General features: G+C 49.4%; 2 protein-coding genes across 2 annotated transcripts; both read left to right on the plus strand.

Annotated features, from left to right (window-relative positions):
• Nucleotides 1–898: 898 nt before the first annotated feature.
• On the plus strand, nt 899–10,218 carry LOC112894498 (zinc finger CCCH domain-containing protein 19-like). The gene is made up of 12 exons (XM_025962232.1): nt 899–2,850; nt 2,968–3,047; nt 3,761–3,948; nt 5,068–6,064; nt 6,260–6,387; nt 6,617–6,676; nt 6,760–6,810; nt 6,906–6,976; nt 7,173–7,321; nt 7,409–8,500; nt 8,738–8,797; nt 8,991–10,218. Exons 1-12 carry the CDS (start codon nt 1,253–1,255, stop codon nt 9,992–9,994), a joined length of 5,478 nt encoding a protein of 1,825 aa, XP_025818017.1. The 5' UTR covers nt 899–1,252; the 3' UTR covers nt 9,995–10,218.
• Nucleotides 10,219–17,558: 7,340 nt separating this feature from the next.
• Nucleotides 17,559–19,703, plus strand: LOC112894312 (GATA transcription factor 12-like). The gene is made up of 2 exons (XM_025961976.1): nt 17,559–18,044; nt 18,445–19,703. The coding sequence occupies exons 1-2, from the start codon at nt 17,715–17,717 to the stop codon at nt 19,291–19,293; spliced, it is 1,179 nt and encodes a 392-aa protein (XP_025817761.1). The 5' UTR covers nt 17,559–17,714; the 3' UTR covers nt 19,294–19,703.
• Nucleotides 19,704–23,631: the final 3,928 nt, after the last annotated feature.

Here is a 23,631-nt window from a genome sequence, read left to right on the forward strand (position 1 = left end):
CGTTTGTATGGTTGAAATTTTGCAGTTCCAACGAAGATGTCTGGACCTGCCCGTATTCCGAGACAGAGTTGGTTGCAACAGGAATGACACACAGGAAGTTAGCGTGCACAGTTCAGAAGATGTCAGTATAGATTACATTGCGCAACCAAGGCTTTAAGGTACCTTGGTGGCCCTGCACCGTAGATTGCCAATGCAGATTTCGTGGTGATTGTAAAATTTTAAGAGTTTTGCCATCTGAATATAGGATCATGCTAGATTTTTCTTTTCACGGCTGTAGAATTAGAGAACCTGAATTGAAAAAAGTGGGCTCCGGTAGATTTTCATAAAATTCGTTTATTACAGGTCACAAAGCAGCATTTGTATCGCTGAAATCTTGCAATTTCATCGAAGATGTGGAGACCCATCCGTGTTCCGAGATAAATTGGCTGTAGCAGGAATGGCATATAGGAAATTAGCGTGCACAGTTTAGAAGATATCAGTATTAATTACATCGTGTAACCAAGACGTTAACGTAGCTTGGTCGCCCCGACACCGTAGACTACCAATGTAGATTTCATGATAAATGTAAAACTTTGTACCATCTGGATATGAAATCATGTTAGCTGAAATGTCTCCCGTCAATTTCACTGAACAACGACACCGTAGATACAAATGCAATAGAAAGACGTATACTCCTATTCTATCTATTGTTATTGAAAGAGGTTTATTTGGATGAGAAACTAACAAGTGTTATATGGGTTGCGCCAATGTTTTCGGCAAACGAGGTCCAATACGAGTAAATCTATGGGCCGTCGCAGCAAGGCCTTGCCCAAATGCCCAACTACAGCCCAACCGCAACGCCCGACTCCCCCACCTCATCTCTCGTCGTCAGTAGTGTCTCGCCTCTCGCTCGATCTCTCCTGCCCTGCGCCCTGCCGCTCTCGTCTCTCTCGGTCTCTCCCGACTCCAATCCCCAATCCCCAAACCCTAGGGAAGCCAGCAGGCAGGCGCCGGCAAGCAGGCGCAACGGAACGACGGCGAGACCGCGCGGCAAAGGCCCGGCGCGACGCCGCGACAGGCCGACGGCGGCGACCGCGCGGCCAACGCCCAGCGCGCGAACACTGCGGGGTGCAGCGGTCAGCAGCGGAGGCGGGCAGCATCCCGCGTCCTGGCCTCCCCGCGCGCACGCCAGCCAGACGGTGTCTAGGAGGGGTGGTTGGGAATACCCAATCATCAAATCCTGGTCCGCGACCGTTCCACTGATAGAATCCCTATGACCGACGCTGAGCCACCTCCTACAGTGGAGGTGGAGGAGGCCATGCCGACCACCCCGGATATTGCGCTAGACGGTGACGGTGAGGGCTACAAGTATGTTGAGGCTGCTGAGGGTGAGAAGGATGGCGGAGCTCCTTTTGGTGAAGGTGGAGGTGGCAAGGTGGAGGAGGGTTCAAAACCCGGTGGCGATGATGTTGTGGCAGATGAACTCTTGGTGATTGCGGAAGATCCCAATCTGCCCGATGTTGCTAAGGCTGACGAGTCAGAGGGGGATGCTGGTGCAGAGGTGCACACAAATGGTGTTGCTGCTGCTGTGGATGTTCACGCGGAGGTGGGTGCTGCTGTGGCATCCTCAACATTGGTGGATGCTCCCACAGAGGTTGGCATGCAAACCAGCGAGGTTATTGCCGTGGATGATCTCACAGAGGTGGGTGCTGCCCTGGTATCATCTACATCGGTGGATGATCCCACAGAGGTGAGTACTTATCTGGTCAATGATGACTGCAATATAGTTTCCACTGGAGTTGTGCATAGGTCGGATGACCAGACTGATAAGGAGGTTGGTGGTGACTCCCTTGATGCTGGCGAGGCAGCTCCCTTGGTAAATGATGTACATGATGACAGTACAAGGATGGATAAAAATGTTGCAGTTATTGTTGATATTGTGCATACTCAGGATCATGAGAGGCTGCAGATGGATGTGGCTACAGATCTGTTAAATGAGAGGGAAACAGAGGTTGTGAAAGCTGTAGACCATGTTGCAGAGGAGGGCACAGATATGGATATGCAGCTCCAAACTGGAGATGACAATGAGGAAGGTGTTGGCACTATTGCTGATGCTGCTACAGATGAGGAGGGCAAGCATATGGGTGCAGTTACCACGACCAGAGATGAACGCGAGAAACATCATGGGGCAGCGGGTGTTGATGCATCTGATGAGGGGATACAGATGAATAGAGATGGACTAGCTGGAGATGATAATGAGCAAGAGGAGATTGCAACAGCTGGTGAAGGTCGTGTGGAAGAGGAAAGCATGCGGATGGGTGCAGTAAACATTACTGGAGACATGAACAAGGAAGGCAGAGTAGTTGCTGAAAACATTGCAGATGAAGCTGTAGATGCTGTGGCTGTCCCTGAAGAACAGTCCGTGCAGATGGATGAGGATGGTGATGATATTCCTGAAGAAGAGGATGCGCAAATGGGGGGAGTTGGCTTGACAAGCAATGATAATGAGAAGGAAGAGGCTGTGACAGCTGATCATGATGGAGTGGAAGAAAATGCCATGCTGATGGATGCAGCTGCCACAACTAACAATGATGATGAAGATGACGGAATTGTTGGTGAAGATGTTACAGAAGAAGCTGTCACTGGCACGATTGGTGATGATGCCCCTGAAGAAGATGCTGTGCATATGGACGACGACGATGACGACGAGCCTCCTCCTTCGATGGCAAAGAAAGGCGGAGGGCGTCGAAAGAGAGGTCGTCCATCTTCCAAGGCCCAGGCTGTGGCGAAGCTATCAGTAAAGAGGAAGGATGAGGAGGAGGTCTGCTTCATTTGCTTTGATGGTGGTGACCTTGTGATTTGTGATCGTAGGTTTGTGCTTCACGCTTCACGTGGAATTTTTTTTATTTGTTTATTCCAAGATATAGAACATAGAACATGTTACAGCTTTTGGTTGATCATAACGTCATGTATGTGATCTCATTTCAGGGGCTGCCCTAAAGCTTATCATCCTTCTTGTGTTAATCGAGATGATGATTTCTTCAAGTCAAAGGGTCGATGGAATTGTGGTATGTATGATAATTTTGTCTGACCATACCACATTGCTTGCATAAATGCTTGCATTTGAATCTTGTGATATGCGCGTACCATATCCTTAAGAATTGTTTTCTTGAAGGTTCATTTCCTGTTCTTACTGTTTTTTTTCTCGAACACGCAGGAGAGCTGCGTATCATTGTATCAATAGAAGAGAGTTCCTGTTCTTACTGTCATAATTTACTTAAGAAAATGTTTCATTTGTTCATGAACATTGATATATTAAAATTTGTCTAGCATGCTCTTCTCAATCTGTTTAACTTGTATGAACTTTATAATGACCCTGCAACATTTGTCATCGCACGATTTCCCGATTTTCGTGTTCTTGCTATCATTGCTTACTTATAAGAAAATGTTTTATTTGTTCCTCAACATTGAAATTAGTGAAATCTGTCTAGCATGCTCTTCTTGTTTGTTTAACTTATATCATTTAGAAAGTATCTTGCTGTTTATGAATTATTAGGAAGTATGCTTAACTTTTGCACTGTACACTCTTGGATGCTCGTTTACTTTCTAAAACTTGATATTTTACTGGTATTCTGGCTTCTCAAACATGGGATCTATTTCTTAATATATATTTTTTTATATTAGAGATGTATCTTTTTATGGTAGTGGTGAGGGCTCTTGTGTACTACATGGATATGATTTCTCAAAAATACCTATTTGATTCTATTTACTTTGCTGGCAGGGTGGCACATCTGTAGCAACTGTCAGAAACCTGCACGCCATATGTGTTACACATGCACCTATTCATTGTGCAAGGCATGCATGAAAGATGCGAAGTTCAGCTGTGTCAGAGGAAACAAGGGCTTTTGTGAGACATGCATGAACACTGTGATGTTGATAGAAAATAGAGAGGAGGCAACTGACCAAATGGTACCCACATTCTAGTTTCCTCAGTCTAGTTATTTTTCTTTTTCTTTATATATATTTTTTCTTTATGGCATGAGGTCACAAGGTACTGTTTTATGACTTTTCCATGGAGATGATTTAGACTTGGCATGCATGATGCTTATTGTTTTTCCCTGTTCACATAGCTATAGAAGTGACACAGTGCAATTAAGTTGTTGATCCATATTTGAATAAAATATTTGATTTGGTCAAATCTAGTGAGCAAGTCCAACTTGTAGGCAATTTGCTGTGTACTGAGAACTGTGTTTCTGAACTGATGTTATACGGTTTTACAGTTTGCCACTCTCCTAGTCACAAATAGGAGGTGATCATCTATACTGTCCCCAAAATGCAACATTGACTGCTATTACAAAGATATGGATAGCAAAAGTATGGAAGGTAGCATGCTTACAAAAGCATCACTCAATTTTGACTGTAGGGGATAGATAACGGATGGATGGCATTACGATGCAACACTTGCATAACAATTTATATCCATTGATGCGAAGTTATTATTTTTCTTATTTCTACACTGCACAGAAATTAAGATTGCCCCCCTCATTTAAATTTCTTGCAGAATTTCTGCATTCCAAATGGGGCCTTAAATGTGTTCCGCATGTGTTTTGAAAAGAAAAGTGATTATTCTGCATTCTGGACACACCTTAAAATAACAAATGTGACTACTTGGGGTGCGAGTGTTACACAATATATTTTAGTTTAGGGCTACTGCAAGTTTAATCTCTACCTGCTATCATATTCATCATATAAAATTACGCGTAGAGTACCAATCGAACTCTTGGGGATGAGAATGATATAATGAGTCATAAGCATGCAGTTTCACAAGGCATCATAATGCACAAAAGACCTACCCTGTTTCAAATACTCCTATCAACCAACATCAGTTTCTTGTAGTGAGTACAAACTAGGCTGTCGGAAAGTTTTCAGGTTAGTTTCGACTTTGCTCTTTTTCCCTGTTATTCTATGTTGTGTGCGTTACTTTCAAACTGTTGTAGTGTCCACAGCTCTGTCTGTGTAAAGAACAATTGGTTTTACAGTAGGTTTTTTCTACTTGTGTTTTTTTTCTTATGAGAATTTGTTTAACAGGATGTGGATTTTGATGACAAAAGCAGCTGGTGGTATTTGTTCAAGGATTATTGGTTAAATTTGAAGACAAACTTGTCATTGACAGTTGAGGAAATATCAGCAGCCAAATCTCAAAAGAGTGGTGAACTACCTGATACTAATGATGAAGAGGCTAATTCTGAGAGTTCATCGGGGCGACATCTAGAGAACAATACACCAAAAAAGAGGGGAAGGAAACGATCAAAGGAAGCTGCCATCGAGGATGGTTCTGAAGGAAAAGAAAGCTCTAGAAAATCTACCAAACAAGGCCTGTCAGGCATCCGTGATGCTCAGACTTCTCCGGGGAAAAAGGTTAGAAAATTATCCAGACGTTCTTTGAGTAGCCAGCATTCATCAAAAGAATCTGAAAGTGTTGGGACGTCTACATCCTCAGCTGAAGAGGCCAGCTGGGCTTCTGAGGAACTCTTAAACTTTGTAGCTCATATGAGAAATGGTGATAAATCTGCGATCAGTCAGTTTGACGTTCAACCCCTTTTACTTGACTATATCAAACGCAATAATCTGCGTGATCCTCGTCGACAAAGCCAGATAATTTGTGATTCTTTGCTCCAAAGTCTCTTTGGCAAAAAACGTGTTGGCCATTTTGAAATGCTTAAGCTTCTTGAATCACATTTTCCCATGAGTGAGGTATCACCATCAGCTGATGAAAATCATGGTGGTGTAGTAGATCCTGATCCTAGTCAGGATGCTGATGGTAACAGTGAAGCTTCAGTTGTTATGAGTTCAGAAAAAAGAAGAAAATCACGTAAGTATGACCAGAAACGTCAGCCTAATCTTGATGACTACGCAGCAATAGATAACCATAACATTGGATTGATGTACCTGCGTCGCAACCTAATGGAAGAGTTGATCGGTGATGTTGACACATTTGATGAGAAAGTTGTTGGATCATTTGTAAGAATAAGAATACCTGGTACAGGGCAAAGGCAAGACATTTATCGACTTGTACAAATTGTTGGTAAGTGGATTTATTTCCCAAGGGCTTGTTCAGTTTGGTGGGGATTGAAGAGGATTGGAGGGGATTAAATCCCTTACAAGTCTTAATCCATCCTAACCCCTCCAATCCCCTTGGGAAGAGGATTAACAAACATGCCCTAATTGGTATGATTTGTTTTGACTGCATTATACTAAAATTTTCTTCTATTGTTTACAGGGACTGGAAGAGCTGCGGAAAAATATAAATCTGGGAAAAAGACTACTGATATAACGCTAGAGATACTAAACTTAGACAAACGGGAGGCAGTAACTATTGACATAATCTCCAACCAGGAATTCACTGAGGTATTTTCTTTCTCAGTATGAACATAATAGTTTTACTAGTTTCACCAAGTTTACTAATCAAGTAGAAGGCCATCTTTCACACTGAATAATGTTAACGCTAGTTGCTGTTGGTATATCCTGACCTTGCTACTGGACTTACAAACCCACTTGATCTCAAAATCTGCTACTCTATTTGGTTCAAACTTCATGCTTTTGCTGATTTGCAATTGTTCTTTTTTCTCTTTTCTAGGAGGAGTGCAAACGCTTGCGTCAAAGCATAAAGTATGGATTCATTCCAAGGCTGACAGTGGTAACATACTAACTTATTACAGAGTGGGTCTTGCACATTTTATGTGTTATTGCACTTTTTTGTCTAACTATCTTGTCTTCCAGGGAGAGGTTCAGGAGAAAGCAAGGGTTCTCCAAACTTTGAAAGTCAATGATGTATGCAACTTGCATTAATGAACTATAGAAGTTTTTGTCGCCACTAAGTTATCTGTTTTGCTGATGCATTCTTTACTGCCTTACAAACTTTGCAGTGGATTGAAAGTGAAAAGATGCGACTTGGGCATCTTCGTGACCGCGCGAGTGATATGGGCCATAGAAAAGAATATCCTTTTCCATGACATTATAGTTATCATTTATAAAGTAGCATTATACATTATCAGTGTAGTTATGGTCAGTTAGTCTGCTTTTGTCACAGTTGTCAGTAGACTTTGCTCCTTTCTGTGTTGAAGAAGTTTCAGATAGGAGAATTCCTTCTTGTTAAATGAGAATTTGGCTTGTATGACTTAACCAGTATCCACGCTTAGGGAATGTGTGGAGAAGCTGAAGCTGCTAAGCACTCCAGAGGAGCGTGCTCGTAGGCTAAACGAAGAACCTGAGATACATGCTGACCCTGCGATGGATCCAGATTATGAATCTCCAGAGGAACAGGAGCAGGAGACTGAAAGAAGTAATTGCCTTTATTGCTCCCTCCCGTAGTATCGTCTTCTACTTCATTGCAACTCTGACGATGACTTCCATAATTTTGATTGTACAGGTAGCTTTAATAAGTCAAGAGGTTCTTTCTTGAGGAAAGATGGTAATCTTGTGTCTCCAGTTAAAGGAGATGGTAGAAATCCTTTACAGCGAGATCCAAAAACTAACTGGGAATCTAATCGAAACACATGGGCTGAATCAAGTCCTCATATGGAGTCACCCCTTTCACGGAGATCCACATTCTCTTCTCCAGGTGAAAGTGCTGGTTATACAAGTAAATCAGAAAGTCCTAACATTGGTGCACAAACAGTAAAATTGGAAGGTACCACACGCAGTGCTTCACAAGGGCCATCTGGTGTCTCATCTGGAATTTTGGCTGCTAACATAGGTTCAGGGGCAAAAACTGCACCACAATCAGCCATTAATGAATCTGAGAAGATTTGGCAGTACATGGATCCTTCTAATAAAATCCAAGGTCCTTTCTCAATCACACAGTTGCGGAAATGGAACAGCAATGGTTACTTCCCTCCCAGTTTGAAAATATGGAAAGCTAGTGAGAAGCAGGATGATTCAATTCTATTGACTGATGCTTTGGCGGGGAAGTTTGAGAAAGACCTTCCTCCATGGGAACCACCACATGTTAGTGCATCTCAAATTGACAAAACCCCTCTTCTTGAGGAAAGCACAATAGCTGCTGAGCAAACTCCAAAATCAGTAGTTCCTAAGTCTTTCTCAAGTAGTGATCAAAGGCAGGACTATAGTTCAACGAATCTTGGAGCAACCATGATCCATTCTGGCACACAAGGTTATTATGGAATGCAAAATTCTCATGCAGCATACACAAACCAACAATCTCTTACTGGAAGTTGGAATGCTGCCTCTAGCCAGTTTGGAGTTGCAGTAAATCCGATGACACCTACCCAGCCTGCCATGGGAAGCTTTTCGGGACAAAATACTGTGGCTGCAGGAAATATGGGTCATTTAACTCCTGGGATGACTCCTGCTGCTGCAACTGCAGAATTAACCTCAGATATACCCTCCCAGAACCAAATATCATCTGCTTTACCACAAATGGGCTACAGATTAGCAGATGGAAGTGACTCTAAGTTAGGAGAAAATGCTTCACATGGAAGAGTGAGCTCTTCAGCTGAAGGTAGGTCCTTCGAGAAAGTTTTTCTGCTTCGATGAAATTCATTTACAGCAAGTTTGGATCCCCTGAGTTTTGCCCAGAACTGTGAATCTGGAACCAATTTTATGTTATATATTGTCCTAACTTGTTTTGGTGGCAACTTGACCTATTTTACCTTAATAGGAGGTGATAAGTTTAAAATTTGGAAATTATAATACAGAAAGATTTTTGTTTGATGTAAATTTTTTTCGTTTCTTGCAGCTGTTGGAACACTGGGTGCTCAGCGTGGACCAGCACAACTGAACACTCAGCAACTTGAAGGTGTTAGCTCAATGCTTGACCATTGTTTATGCTATGTTTGCTTTCGAGTCTTTTCTTAAGTATTGGATTCTGTTATTTCTTTTAATGTCAAGTGTGTTTTTGTGATTTCAGTCTTAACCATCTCCTCTTAGTGAGTGCTACTAAGGTTTAAGTGTAAGCCAACCTAACAGCATTGTTGTGGTATCACGTGCAGACACAAGGAACCAGATGTCAACACCATCTGCTGCATCAGTACAGCCTTCGGTGGCAGCCATTGCTGGAAGTGATACTCAAAACAGTGGGTGGGCTGTACCTGCACAAGCGGCCAACACATCTGGCCAACCTCAGGTAGCTGGAAATATGACCTGGGGAACTGCACCTCAGGGTGATGCAAGCATGGGCTGGGGAATGATGGGACAGAGCAATATGAATATGCCTTGGGTAGCATCAGCTCAAGGTGCTTCGGGCTACAACATGGGGGTAACTATGCCAACACAGCCAAATGCAGTCCCGAACATGGGTTGGTTACCAAATCCTGGAAACACCAGCATGAACATGATCTGGGCGGCAACTCAAGGGCAGGGGACTCCAAATGCAGCGGCCATGATGGGAGGTCAGATGCAAGGAGTTGCAGTGGCTCAATGGGGTGGCGTTGCAGCAGGGAATGTAAACCCTTATCCTGGCTGGGGAACCCAACAAGTCGGAAACATGAACCAAAATGTCAGCTGGAGTGCTCCTGTGCAGGGAAATCCAGGTCAGACAAACAATAACATGAGCTGGAATGCACCAAATGGTAACCCTGATTGGAACAATCAGCAGAGAGACAATGGGGGCAGGCACTCCGGACACCGTGACTCAGGTGGAAAGCCATGGAAGCCACGTTCTAGTGGCGATGGAGGGTCAAGGGGAAATAGACCGCAGGGACTCTGCTGGACTTATCTTGACCGTGGGCACTGCTGGAAAGTTGACTGCAAATTCACCCATCCAACAAACACAGATGGATATTCGTCCAGGAATGATCGGCACTTTGATAGGCAGCACTCGAGCAATGATAGGCGATATGACGATCACAATGAAAGAAATGATCGGCAGTTTGATAGGCAGCCTTCAGACAACGAAAGGCACCATGATAGGTCTGATGACAGGCACAGTGGCAGGGATGATGATAGGCATGATGACAGGCAGGCTGATAGGTCTCAGTCAAGAGAGCCGCACTAGAACCGTCTTTTCTGTATTTTATCTTGCAACTCTCCGTTTTGTTGTATGTGCAGTAGCATACTAGCGTAGTAGCATCCATGCATGTTTAGAACTCTGCGCTATAGCGAGCTGCATACATGTCCAAGAATCATCATGTACAACAGTTGTAGTTTGATGCTGTGGGTATTCTCGTTTCGGATTTAATAATTAACTCTAATAAATCGTGGTGTATGAACTCTGATGTATAGCTGGGGCTCCACATCCCGGTTCTCTCTGGTGGCGACTGTTTGCTTGTGTTTTTAAAGAGTTTGAAGATTGGTAGTGTTACATACGGGAAGGTGTTTCTTAAATCCTAATGATGTATATTCTTCGTTCAATGATGTCTCCATGTACTTCGGTGATCAAACAATTCTTCCATTTTGGGAAGTTCTATGAAGTACTTCGGACGCTAGAGAGGATCTGGACCGTGGAGGCCCGCTGTTGACGGCCCATGAAAGGCCCATCGGACATGATGGCCCATGACTCCTGGTTCTTCAGTTTCGTCATCCCCGTCTCGTTGATTCTAGAAATGGTCGCGGCGTTGCTGCGTGTGGCCAGTGGACGGGCCATTTGAGTTGTAGATGCGTTGTATTTCGTAGTACGCGTTTACTTGTTTTTTGAGTATGCATTCTTGTTTGGGCGTGTATGTATCCTCTTGGCAGGTGACCTGTTGTTGGTACTCTCTGTAATTGGAGGGACAACTAATGTTGAGCTTGAAATTGTGTAATAAAAAATTGGTTATTTGTTGCTGTAATGTTCATACATAATTGTAAAGTAGTGGAAGAATTGGTTAAGAGCTTTAAGTGCACCGGATCGTAGTAAGTACTGTTAATTTGCATAATATGCACCTTATAATTTATGCGAAAAATTAGGGCTTAGGCGAAATATGCCTCCTCGTATGGATAGCAAGAATTGGGACTAAATGTATTTTTTTGAAAATATAAATGTAATTTTTGTTTTATCTGTGTGTGGGACTTTTAAACGTGTGCCGCAGGCTAGTCGCTCTTTTGGCCCAAGTTCATGCGGGACCCGGACACCTCTAGCGCACTGCAGCAGGATCTGTATTTTGTCATATTATTACAATCAATGGATGGTGGCCCCAGTGGACTTTGGTCATATTATTACATTCATGGCATGGCCTCCATTTGACTCTCGCGTCCTCCAGCGCGGCCGGCGGCCGGCTCGGCCACGCGGGGCCAGCCGGCGCGGCGCAGCACCTAGGCCTGCCACCTTCGCCGTGGCCGAGGCTCGGCAGCTGGCGGCAGCGCAGGACCATGGCCCAAGCCACGCCAGGCGGAGGCGCGACGCCGGGTCGCGCAGTCGAGGCAGGCCCGGCGGCTCGACGCGGCGGCTGCTCCTCTTCCGTTCTTCTCCTCAGTGGCCCGGCAGGCAGCTTAGCGCGGCGCGCGTTGCCGCGCGTGGCGGCTGGCGGGTCCTCGTCCGATGTGCCTCCTCTTCCTCTGTTGTCCTCCTCTGCGGCGGCTCGGTGCGGCGCGGGACGAGAACGGAGGCGGCCGTGTGGCGGACTAGGCCACTCGAGGTCGTAGATAGACTGCGGGTTGATTTCTAGGGCTTTTTTGCAAAAAAACTCAGGATTTGCGGAAAAATAGGCGACGTGGCCACGCTCCCCGGGCCTCTTTTGTTCACGAATCGTATATAGAGATTTGATATTTTCCTTCCTTATTATCAGGACGTCAAGTCGCCAACGCCACCATGTGGAGGATCATTGCATCAAGACCTCCGTGTCAAAAATCTTATTTGACGAACGTTCGCTGCTACCATAGACAGCGAACGCCGTCTTCATTGTGCTGCGCCGTGCGGAGCTCGAGAGAGAGGAAGGTGGGGATGAAGGCGGCTGCGGCGGGAGGTGGGTGGAACGGCCGGCGGCGAGGCGCCAACAGCCATGGGTGGGGGTGGAGGTCGGTAGGAGCGGTGGCAGTGGAGGGGTTAGGGTTAGGGATTTGAGGTTTGGGGGTTCCATAGGCGGTGGGATTAGAAGGGATGGTCGGCGCGGCAGCAAGCCCGGTGACGATTGAGGGTTATGGGCGGCGAGGTCGGCGGCGACGGCGCCACCGGCTGGGTGGTGGAGCCCCGGTAGGCAGTGCTGGCGGTGGGGGCGAGCGCTGATAGCGATGCGAGGGCGGGTGACGGGTGGAGCGGTGCGGGTGGAGCCGCCGGCCGTGGGCGGTAGTGGAGGCCGACGGTGGGGGCTGGCCGATTCCTGCTGTGGAGAAGAAAGAAGAAAGAGCAACTAAATAAGAAAGAAGAAAAGACGTAGAAGAACCATAAGAGGTATGTGCGGTCACTGCTAACTAATTGCAGTCAACATTTGTCGTCTAATGGTCCCCCTCCGTGTGAAGTGGGACCATCGGGAGTGGGACCATCGGTTTGGGCGCGGTGAGCCATACTTTCTAGCAGAACCGACCTGTTTGTTCGTAGATGCAGACATGCAGTACATCAAACGGATAGGTATTGTACAGCCACGGGCACACGGCAAAAGGCAATCGAATGGAAACCTTGACAATGACACGAACGATCCCGCTGCTGTACCTGTCACGAAAGGCGTGTTAGGCAATGGCCTGTCGTCCTCTCCAAACAGACACGCGTCCGTTAGCCTAGCAGCGCCAGTGGCACTGTGGCAGAGAGGGGAGGAAATGAACCGCGAGAAACGGATGGGACGAACCTGCTGACGCCGGACGGGAAACGCAGATCACTGCGCGGCGCCAGCGCCAGTCGATATGATGCAGGCATGCAGCTGCTGCCAGTTTCAGACTTTCAGGTACGCTGCTGGTCAGGGACTCAGGTCTGCTCTGCTGCTGATGCCGCAACAGCGGATAGCGGGGCCTGCAGGCCGCAGCCCTGCGCAGCTCAGCACCGGCGGTTCCTGTGGGCCTCAGCAGCCTCTCAGCTCAGGGATGCGAGTGCTTCGATCCGGTCACTTATTTTTAGCAACTAAATATAATCTAACTATAAAATTAATTTTATTTTTAGCAACTAAATATAATCTAACTACAAAATTAATTGTATAGATAAAAATTAATTTATAAGATGAATCTATTAAATTTAATTAATTCATCATTAGCACATATTTACTGTACCATAATATTATTAAATTATAAACTAATTAAATTTAATTATGTTTAATAGAATCGTCTCGCGAATTAGCCTCCATTTATACAATTAATTTTATAATTAGTCTATATTTAATACTTCTAATTGGTGTTCAAAATCCAATATGATGGAAACTTAATCTTTAGTCCGCCTAAAACACGGCACACGTGATCACATCTTAAAAGGATCGAGTCACGTGATCAGCTCACGTGACCGTACCAGCCCATACGGCTATCCCAACTAGCCGCGGGGAAGATACTTCCACTAAGAATATGTATATATTCCTAAATAAGTGTCGTTCAGGAAACATGTTTGTCTCACTTTCAAATATCACTCGTGAGGTATACACGCTTTCCAAACGACACTTATTTAAAGACAAAAAAGCATGCATACTTAATTAGGTAATATATATATATACACTTTCTCCTATCCTCTCCCATAAGGCTATGACCCATCATCATCACCGTCCATCCCATGGGCCATGGCACAATCTCGCGTGCGGACGAAGCAAAACGGAAGGCGAGGACGGATTGGGCCAGGGCAGGTCAAACGGAGCAGCAGGATTTTGACACGTGGCATCCGAGGCCGTGCTCTCGCGCAGCACCGTGCTGCAATGGACCTCAACCTTAGAGGAAGATTAATATGCTGCTAGCTACGAAGAATCTTTGCAGCATATTTCTTATTTTATTGTAGGTTATCTCTCGGTCTACTCGAACAACAGCTCTTTACTATTAATATGGTTCATTTATCTCTCTTATAAAATTTCTTAATTTTTGTGTCGAAGCCACTGTAAGCTTACAGTCCGCTTCTCTTCTCTTTCCTTTTCTCTCTTCCACCTCAGCATTCAGTTTACTTACGGCCTATTATAAGAGCAACTTCGAGAGACTCTCTGTATCTTATCTCATTGTCAGGAATAGAGATTTTAATAAAAAAATACCTTCCAACAGCTTCTCTAAGTTGTTATCCAAATGTAGCCATCCTTCGTTCCGCATTTCTCCGATATAGATAACGAAAATAACTTTCTAAAGTGTACACAAGATATAGAAAAGCTGTTCGAGAGAGAAAATATATATAAAATAATTTTTATGCAGAAGATTCTTCAAATAATAATTTAGAAAGACTTTTAAAGATGCTCTGATACCTGCTCTTAGAGTGACCTCAGCGAGCCGGCCTCTTTTCCTCTATTGAGCCGGCTCCGTTCATGCGGCGTCGTTTCTAGTTGGCTCGTCTCGAGCCGGCTCGCTTGTTTGCCGCTCGGAGCCGCTACTTTGAGATTGGTGGGGACCGGCACGTGGCTCAAATCCGCCCACACGTAGGGTACCATTCTTTTCCCCAGCCACCAGCGGGCAACGTCTCATGATTTCTGACACCGATGCACCCCGCCGCGGTCCCACTCTCTCAGTCACATGCGCTGCGGGTCCCGCACCTCATCCTGCCTGCATGATAACTGGGCCGAGGGGCCCGGGAGTCTGTGGGCCGCCCATAAAATATTCGGCCCGTCCTGGTGCTGCAAGCCCAAAGCAACACGAAAATTAAAAATACAGGCAAAGGTCAAAGTGAAATTGAAATTGAAGGCGAACCTCTAGGAACGGGGAAGTATGAGACAATAAAAAATATCATCAGCCTCCGACGCAAGCAAGCAAGCGAAGCAATGGCGCTTCCTGCTGTCCCCCACACCGCACACACTTTTTTTCCCTTGCAGCGCCCTTTCCTTTTAATCCACGCAACAAAATTTTGCAAAAACCGAAAAAGCTGAGCTGGGCTGCCGCCATGATCTTTCGGGAAACGGAAATCCGGTGCCTCGGTTCTTGTGCGCGGATGATCACAGCTGTCCCTTCTTCTTCCACAAGCGCCATAATCGTGTCCGTGGCACGACGAGTAGAATTCGTGCAGTGGCCTGGATATCGAATCCATAAATAGAAAGATACCCATTTCCGTTACCGGATTTCTGCAGATATTTTTATATTTTTTATGTGATGCTAATATGCTATACTTATGGTGCGTTTGGTTGGAGAAAACTATTTTGAAAGGTAAACAAGAGTTTAGAGGCCTTAAGATCACCTAACTCCTAGTTCGTGGACAATAAGAATTGGGAGGGATGAAGAAGGGGATTTGAGAGCCCAACCCATTTAAACCTAGGGAGAGCCTTGGTAATTAGGACTAAAAATTAAACTTCTATTTTTTTTCTCACCACAAACTACATTTGCCATCTCTCACGATCTTATCACTTGCCACATGCACCAATAAAAAACTTCTGCATCTTTGTGCATGAAGAACGGAGAAAAAAAAAAGAGAGAACGGCGCACATCAAGGGGTCCCGCTCCACGAGACCAATCTGCATCGGGATCGTAGCGCTCACAGCAGCGACCCTTCTGACGCAGCGTCGTCGCTGAGGCGCCGTCGTGAAACACACACTTGCTGGCCAGCTTTGACGACGACGTCCAAAACGGCGCTGGCAAATCGGTCCGCGGTGTCCCTCACGTGGTGCGTACGTGGGAGCACGCGGCGAGGGCGCGCGTGACGGGGGACGGCTGCGGGGACGCGTGTCCACAGCTCGTGAGCAGGCAAGCCGCAAGCGCTTGGGTAGGGCAACCGGGCAAGCAAGGAAGCCGTGAGGTTCCGGTCGAGGCGTACGAGCTGGCCGTGGTTCCGATCACAAACTTTTGGTTGTGACCCCACATGGAATAGTGTAAAATTGAATAATGAAACTATTGCATACCCTAATGCGTTAGACCAGTCTCAATGAGTCTTTCAATTTTCATAGAATAGGGTATCACACCATCACTTTTTATCAGGTGGCAAAGAAAATAATGAGGAGGTAGAGGAAAGACGCTTTCGTCAGGATGAAACTACTCGCATGCACTGGTCCAGCAAATACTCCCCCCTCGTGTCGTCCACACGACTCCCGAGACAACGCATAGGAAAGATTTTTCCGATCATCAATTAAATATTGAAATGCTATCTTGCACACATGTGGGGGGGGGGGGGGGGGTTGGGTTTCAAAAAGATCAATGTAAAATCACCATTGGAATTGGCTCACGCATTTACGGATTTAACCAATGCAACTATAGACGTCGTCAGACAGGGACGATGCAGTTACGGTCGATGGAAATTAAAGTGCACTTCCTCGAGGTAGAGAACACGTCCGGTGCTTTTGTGCACCCACTGGACCGGGATTTCGCTCTCGGCCGCAGCCACAATAGTAACGGTGGATCGCACTGTGCGATCGTGCAAAGGCTTATCATAGCAACGGCGTGCCCCGGCATGCCCACATGCTAGTCGAAAGCCATTTGCCCCCGCTGCATACAATTGCCGGTGTGCTTGCAGGGCGCAGGCACGCTTCGAACTCCGGCAGGTGCAGCGCGCATTGCAACGGGCCGGATTTTCACGCGGCCTTTTGAGCGGGTCTGTATATATACTTTGGCGTTTGGCCTGACTCTACCCGTTGGAGCGGATAGGAGAAGGTAAATATATGAACATCCTTTCCTGCTACCAAGTTTACCCTCCTATCGAATTCCCATAGTAAAAAAAACCGAAGGTTCGTGCCTGGCCCGGCGGAAACGGTCGAGATCGATAAAACTACTCTGCACGGGAATGCGAGCTCCATGGAACGGACGGTGATCCCAATGCTGGGGCGCCTGGATTTTACCAGCTCCCCCCACGTGACGTGACGGGCGCGCTCGCAAAATACCACCTGCCTCGTCAGCCGCGCTCGTTCTCACGCAGACGTTAAGGGACAACCGGAATCTGCTGTGTGTCGTCCATGCATGCACCGGCGGCGCGGCGGGCCGGCGGTAGCGACTGCGTTGCAGGCGGTGGTGCTAACTTCCTAGTTCTCGCAACGTAAAGCTCCAGCTTGTGCTGCTGTTATACGTAGAGTAACAGACAATGGTGTCACGTGATAGTACAAAGACTTTGTTGCCTGCTAATGGATATATGTTTAACATCATGCTGAGTTCTTGAAATAAGTTTTCCTTTCCTCTCTTAAATTTATGCTATTTGTACTAGTTTTAATAATTTCATAATTTTTTATTCTTCTCTAGAGCCATATATAACTTTATTTCTTCCGAAATTGGCAATGATACGTACTCGAGGTTTTGAAAAATTCAAACACTGGCCGGTGGTTGCTTGCATTTGTTTCCGAATAGTATGAGGAAGTATCCCCGGCTTTCAAGTTCAAAACTTCAAATTCTAGTTCGGCCAGTTGGCGTGTTTTACTAGCGGAGGGCCGAGAGGACGGCGTGGTGGCTCAGTGGCTCCCGCTTTATTTACTCCTTAAGAATCGTTCGCTCCAGCTGACCCCTCCCCCTCCTCTTCGCCCGTCTCGTCTCTCCCTCACTCCCTCAGTCCCTCTCTCTGTCCGCGCTCCAGCTCCACGCCAATTAAACCCTCCTCCTCCACGCCCCCACCCCCCCCCCCCTCCCTCGCTCGCTCTCTCTCTCTCTCTCTCTCTCTCTCTGCCTGCGTCATTTCCGTTTCCGTCGCCCCCTCTCCTCGGCCACACGTCCAAAACCGAAGGAGCAAGCCAACAAAACCGGGCCGAGTAACGCAGGGGGCGCGGGGCGTTGCGGTGCGACGCGCAGTGCAGCTCATGGAGGCGGCGGCGGGGGCCGAGTACGGGTACTACGGCGGCGGCGCGGGCCCCCGCGAGAGGAAGCCCGCGGGGTGCGGGGACCACTTTGTCGTGGACGACCTCCTCGTGCTCCCGTACGACGACGACGAGGAAGGGGACGGGGAGGCGGCGGCCGGGGACGCCGAGGCCCCGCCGTGCCTGCAGGCCGTCGACGCCGCCGGCGTCAAGGAGGAGGGCGGCCTCGGGAATTTCTCGGCCGACTCGTCCACCGTCACGGCCCTGGACAGCTGCAGCAACTCCTTCTCCGGGCTGGGCGACGGCGACTTCCCGGGGGAATTCTGCGAGCCGGTAAGTTTCTATCAATTCGTCTGCATTCTTCTGCCAAATTTACCCTGTTCGTGTTCTCTTCTAATCCTTGAAGTCTTGAACCAATAAACCGAAAGCCGAGAAGATGGGTCCGCGTGGGAGGAGTTTGTTGTGGTTTTGTAGGGGTACAGTTACAAGATTTCAATTTCAATCCTTCAGGGTTAAAAAAATGCCATTTGGGTTCCCATTAACCACTCAATTTCGGTCCTCCAGAATCCGTATGAAGTTTGCATAAATAGTAACATTGCCGGAAATAGAAAACTTCTAACTGAACAGTCCACACTGAGAATTCTGCAAAGTGTACCTTACAAAATTTTCCCCAAGTGCATTTTCGAAGCACAGAGAACTCGCGGTTGCTAAACTTGCGGTGAATTTTGCGCAGTACGATCAATTGGCGGAGCTGGAATGGCTGTCGAACTACATGGGCGAGGGCGACGATGCCTTTGCCACCGAGGACCTTCAGAAGCTGAAGCTCATTTCCGGCGGGTTCACCCCGGCGGTGAACGTGCCACCGGCTCCCGTGGCCCCTGCGGCTCCGGCTTCGGCTGCCTCCGCGGCGCAGCCCGGTATGTTCCTCCCGGAGGCGCCGGTCCCCGCCAAGGCCCGTAGCAAGCGCTCCCGAGTGGCGCCAGGCAACTGGTCGTCGCGCCTCCTCGTGCTGCCCCCGCCCCCGGCCTCGCCGACGTCGCCGGCGTCCATGGCCATCTCCCCGGCGGAGTCCGGCGTCTCGGCCCAGGTGTTCCCCGCCAAGAAGCCGTCGAAGCCGTCCAAGAAGAAGGACGCGCCGCCGGCGCCGCAGGCGCAGCCCTCGAGCGCGCCCGGGGCGCAGCCGGGTGGCTCGGCGGCGTCGGCGGAAGGGCGGCGGTGCCTGCACTGCGAGACGGACAAGACGCCACAGTGGAGGACCGGGCCCATGGGCCCCAAGACGCTGTGCAACGCGTGCGGGGTGCGGTACAAGTCGGGCAGGCTGGTGCCGGAGTACCGGCCCGCGGCGAGCCCCACCTTCGTGATGTCGAAGCACTCCAACTCCCACCGCAAGGTGCTGGAGCTGCGCCGCCAGAAGGAGGTGCAGCACCAGCCACCGCACGTGATCGCCGGCGGTGGGCCTGGCGGGATGATGCACATGCAGAGCCCGCTGCTGTTCGACGGGCCCGCGGGGCCGCCCATCGTCTCCGGCGACGACTTCTTGATCCACCACCACTTAGGGGCAGACTACCGGCAGCTTATCTAGATATGAGTCTAGCTTGTGCTAGAATTGATCAGTTAGCCCAGTAATAATTAATGCAGCTAAACCCCAAGAACTCCCAAAAAAAACTATGGAAGAACTACTAATCTTCTATTAGGAGTTCTTTTCCCCAGTTTTTTCCTCTTCCTTTTTGCTTGTTATTAGTTCGCGTGCTTCTGTTCAGCTCTTCGAAATTTTCGTGTCGATTTCTGTTTATGACCTCCTGTTTTCTTTTCAGCTTAAATTCGCTCCTAACCTTCTTCTTAGAACCTTGTTCTGAGTTTAATTCCTTAGCTTTTTTTTCCATTTCGTTAGCATTCTGTAATTCAGCCCTTCAAGGCTATTAGTGTGCTCTCTTCCAGTTATTCCCAATATGCTGCCAGAACATGAAAAGGAAAAGTGAAAATTTTGGCTTATTTCCTGGTTTTAAGATTCCCAGCATGCATTCATGTCATCTCCATGCATTCTCTATTTCTGTATTCCTCTATGCTACAGTGTCTGTGGATAGGGTGAGCCTCCTCATCCGGCCTCAGCCATGGCAAGCATGCATGCAGCCGGCGGGTGAACCCCAAAGATACTACCACATGTCACAGATGTTGTGTGCGCAACCGAACACGGCCGTGCACGCCGGCGGCGAGCGAGCGTGCCAACAAGCCCGTCGCAGCCCGGGCGGGCGCACGTGATCATTAGAATCTTGCGTGAAAGAGATGCCTCCTCGGTGTAACAAAGGAACAATAATAATGGTGGTAGGGCTGGTGGTCTCGGGTGGATGCGGATCCAATCGGCACAAAAATGACACCCCTCTCATTCCTCGCTGTAAAAAAAAAGAACTGAATGCCGCCCGGCCGGCTCGCTTTGCGACTGCATGCATGCATGCTGCTGTGGCTCAGTGGCTGCGCTCATCATAGCGTCGCGGCGCCCCCACCGCTAGCCGCTGGAACTCTGATACAGTTTCATCAGAGAGGGGAAGAAATAAAGCTTCCTTTTTCACCTTGGCGACTTGGCGTTACGCTACCCTGGCTACACACTATGCGTACTGAAAACTGACAGTCAGAGAGTGTGTGGGCGCAGGACGAGCCGACGAGGCAGGGGCGACAGGGCCACCACGTACCGTAGGCAAGCCACACCTGTCGTCATCTCATCTCCATCCGGCCTGCAGTTCTGCAAAAGGACAATTTAACCGGCTGGCTGCTCCTTTGAATGCGTAGTAAGTTATGTTGCTCATGCATTACCACGCTAGCTCTTGCATGCATGTTACCTCACCTACCCATGCATGCAAAATGTAGGAGGAGTAAGTTGGTAACAGTAGCTTAGCTTAGCGATTACAGTGCCGAGTAGTAAGTTAAGCTAGGCGGCGGCGGTGGTAGCTTGCCGCGGGCACTGTGAGCGCATGTGGGGCGCTCACTACCAGGGGACAAGTGGAGGAGTATAAAAACCCGGCGTCGCCGATCGCGGGCAGGCAGGGCGCCCGGCGACGGAGGCCGCCTCACATGGGGGGTGGCAATAGAGAAACCCACCCCCGAGATAGAGGGGAGAGAGAGAGGCCAGAGAGGCCGGCCGGAGAGGGGAATATGTGCGCGACGCGGTAGAAACTGTAGAATACTTCCACGCCCCCTGCGTCCTGACGGTGTTCGCGTTTCATGGCCTGCGGCTAGCCGGCTACAAACAATGCTGGCGCTGGCCGCTGGGGGCCGGGGCCCTCCTCGGTCCGGGCGTCCTCGTGATCCCAGGCACGACGCAGGGCGCGTCCGTTCGGCGATCCAGATGGAACGAGGCCGTTAAACTATGCTCATTTACTACTCTTTTACCGAAGAATATACCCTTGACATTTCAATGCGGCTCCCTGCTGCAGTGCTGCGTGCCTGGCCGCCTGCCGCCTCGGTTACTCGCGCGCTTTGCCGCCGGCGGAGGGTCCATGTCGCCTGGAAAACCGTCACCTCCTGTTGCTGCGTGCACGGTGACTCGCCGGGCAATCCAGCACGCGCACGCCGCGCCATGTTTCGGCCAGCGGCCGGTGCCGGTCCACGCGTACAACAAGGACGCAGCAGGCACACGCACCCACCCTCGACGGATCTGCTGGCTTAGCTAGGCCACTAGCTCTTAGCTGCACCGCACGCACGCACGTACTCGCTGTCGTTGGTCAATGCCACGACCTCCCCCGATTATACTATGGACTAGTACTCCTTTAGCCGCGCGCGCGACCAGCCAGATCGAGCCGTGCCGGGAGGTAGTAGTTAGTAGTAGAGAGGCGCTCGCTCGATCGAATCGGCGGATTTGGATGGAGCACGCCGCAGATGCTTGCTACGCGCGCGCGCCTGGATTTGTTGCGGGTTAATTATTAAGCCGGGCGGGAGTGGCATGGCATGGCACGGCACGGCACGGGAGGGTGGGGGCGTGCCGGTTGGTGCCGCTCACATGCACGCCCACGTACGGCGCGCAGCGGATCGGCCGGCCGGGCACCCGGGCGGCGAGCGCACCGTGCGCGCGCGGGCTTTTTCTTCGGGGGGTAACGTGCGCGGGAGGCCGCTTCGGGTCGCCGGCCGGCGGCCGGTGGCGATCGGCGTTGGCGAGGGAGGGGAGAGGAGACGAGGGAAGCGAGCCGATGCAGATCGAGCAGTGCGGGGCACGTGCGGGCACGTGCGCGGGCGTGAGGCGCCCCCACCACGCACCCCGCGGGGGGCGGCTTTTCTTTTGCGGGGCCCAGCGGTGGGCAGCAGGCCGGCAGGGAGGCGTGCAGGTGCGCAGATGCCCCGGCCGGCCGGCCGCGCCCCGCCACCGCGGCCAGGGGAGCCCCACGAGCTGTGGCGTCGACCGCCGCCACCTGCCGCCGCTGCCTTATCCTCGGGCGAGTGGTACGTGCGTTGATGCCGTGCCGGCCCGCCCGCCCGGGCTACCATGCCTGCTCGCGGAGTAGCGAAGCGTGGCCGGCAGGAGATATTTCCTCCGGTGCCTTTGTTTCCATGCCACGACTGGTGGTGTGCACTGCAGCGCTGGTACTGACCACACTAGTGCGGGCCCGGGGTCGTATCGTATGTTTCCAGGCTGCACATTTCGAAAATTCCAAGACTGAAATGAGACCCCGAGCCCACGCCGGCGCCAACTGCCGATCGAGCTCGAAATCCTCCAGCACGTACAGTCACCTGATGACTGACGAGCGTGTCTCCGAGCCTGCGTTTGCTCGTCAGAGATCAATAAAAAAACCTGCTGCATGCGAACCCTCCACGTAAGCGTAGATCGAGGGCGTCGGTGGTCAGTACACAAGCGTTCTGCTCCTGCTGCGAGGAAGCTCTGCGGTGCGTTCCTTTTCGTCAACACAACACGTACCGGAGACAGCGAGGCTGCGGTAGCAGAGAGGAAATCAGGAGGCGCGCTGGCTTTTGCTTTGCTGGAGGGAAAAAAAGGCTTTGCTTCTGGAGCGAGTACCTGCGCTGATTTCGCAGGAAATGACTTCGGTTACTTTCAACGGGGCGAAATGCAAGTGGCCGCAAGGCCGCGAGGGGACAAAGGAAGGAAGGGAACTTTGTGGCTTTGTGCAGCTCCAAAACATTTGACAGCCCCTTCCCGTTGCCGTACGGTTCAGGCGTCTGCTCTGAAGGTACACGCATAACAGAGCTCACGGTTGCTTCGTTTGGCCCAACACGCCGGGGCTGCGGTACCATGAGACATGGGTAGAGTGGTTCCGGAGTTGCGTGCGTGGGTGCATTCTGCATTTGGTAGACTGCTAAGGAAGGATTACACGAGGAAGGTTCAGTGGTTCACGAGACGCCTAGACATTCTACTGGGGGCTACATGGGTAGAAAGCTTGGGGAGTCGGTCATTGATCTGATTGTTCCTTTTAGTGGGAATGTATGTCTAAATTCTAACATTGACTAGCCCACTAGATTATTTAAAAAAAAAACTAGCCACTAACGCTTAGCCCATTCCCCGTCAAAAGAAGAACTGCAGAAGAATACGGCCCACTTAGTCCATGTGATCCTGACACATATCAAGAAGCCCGTAGACAATCTCCTCGTCAGGGCTTGAAGCTGCTTCAGCTCTTGGGCTCGAAACCTGACAGCGTAAACATCTGCCAGAAATCAAAATTAGATTAGAGTCTACAAACGAGGCACACATTACACCGGGGAATCAAAAGCTTGGCCATTACAAGGTTACAATTTGCAAATCAAGGTGGCAAAGCAGAAAATACGCTCAGCGCACTAGATTTATAGGCCTCAGCACTCAGCAGTACGCTCGCTACCGCTTTTTCCATTCTCGTTATAGTACGGGTTAACCGGGGTTCAATGATTTTTGAAGTACTTGTTCGCAACGATGTGTGACAAGTGTGAGATTACTATGATGAGTAAA

The sequence above is a fragment of the Panicum hallii genome, chromosome 5 (assembly GCF_002211085.1).
Source record: "Panicum hallii strain FIL2 chromosome 5, PHallii_v3.1, whole genome shotgun sequence".
Taxonomy (NCBI): domain Eukaryota; kingdom Viridiplantae; phylum Streptophyta; class Magnoliopsida; order Poales; family Poaceae; genus Panicum; species Panicum hallii.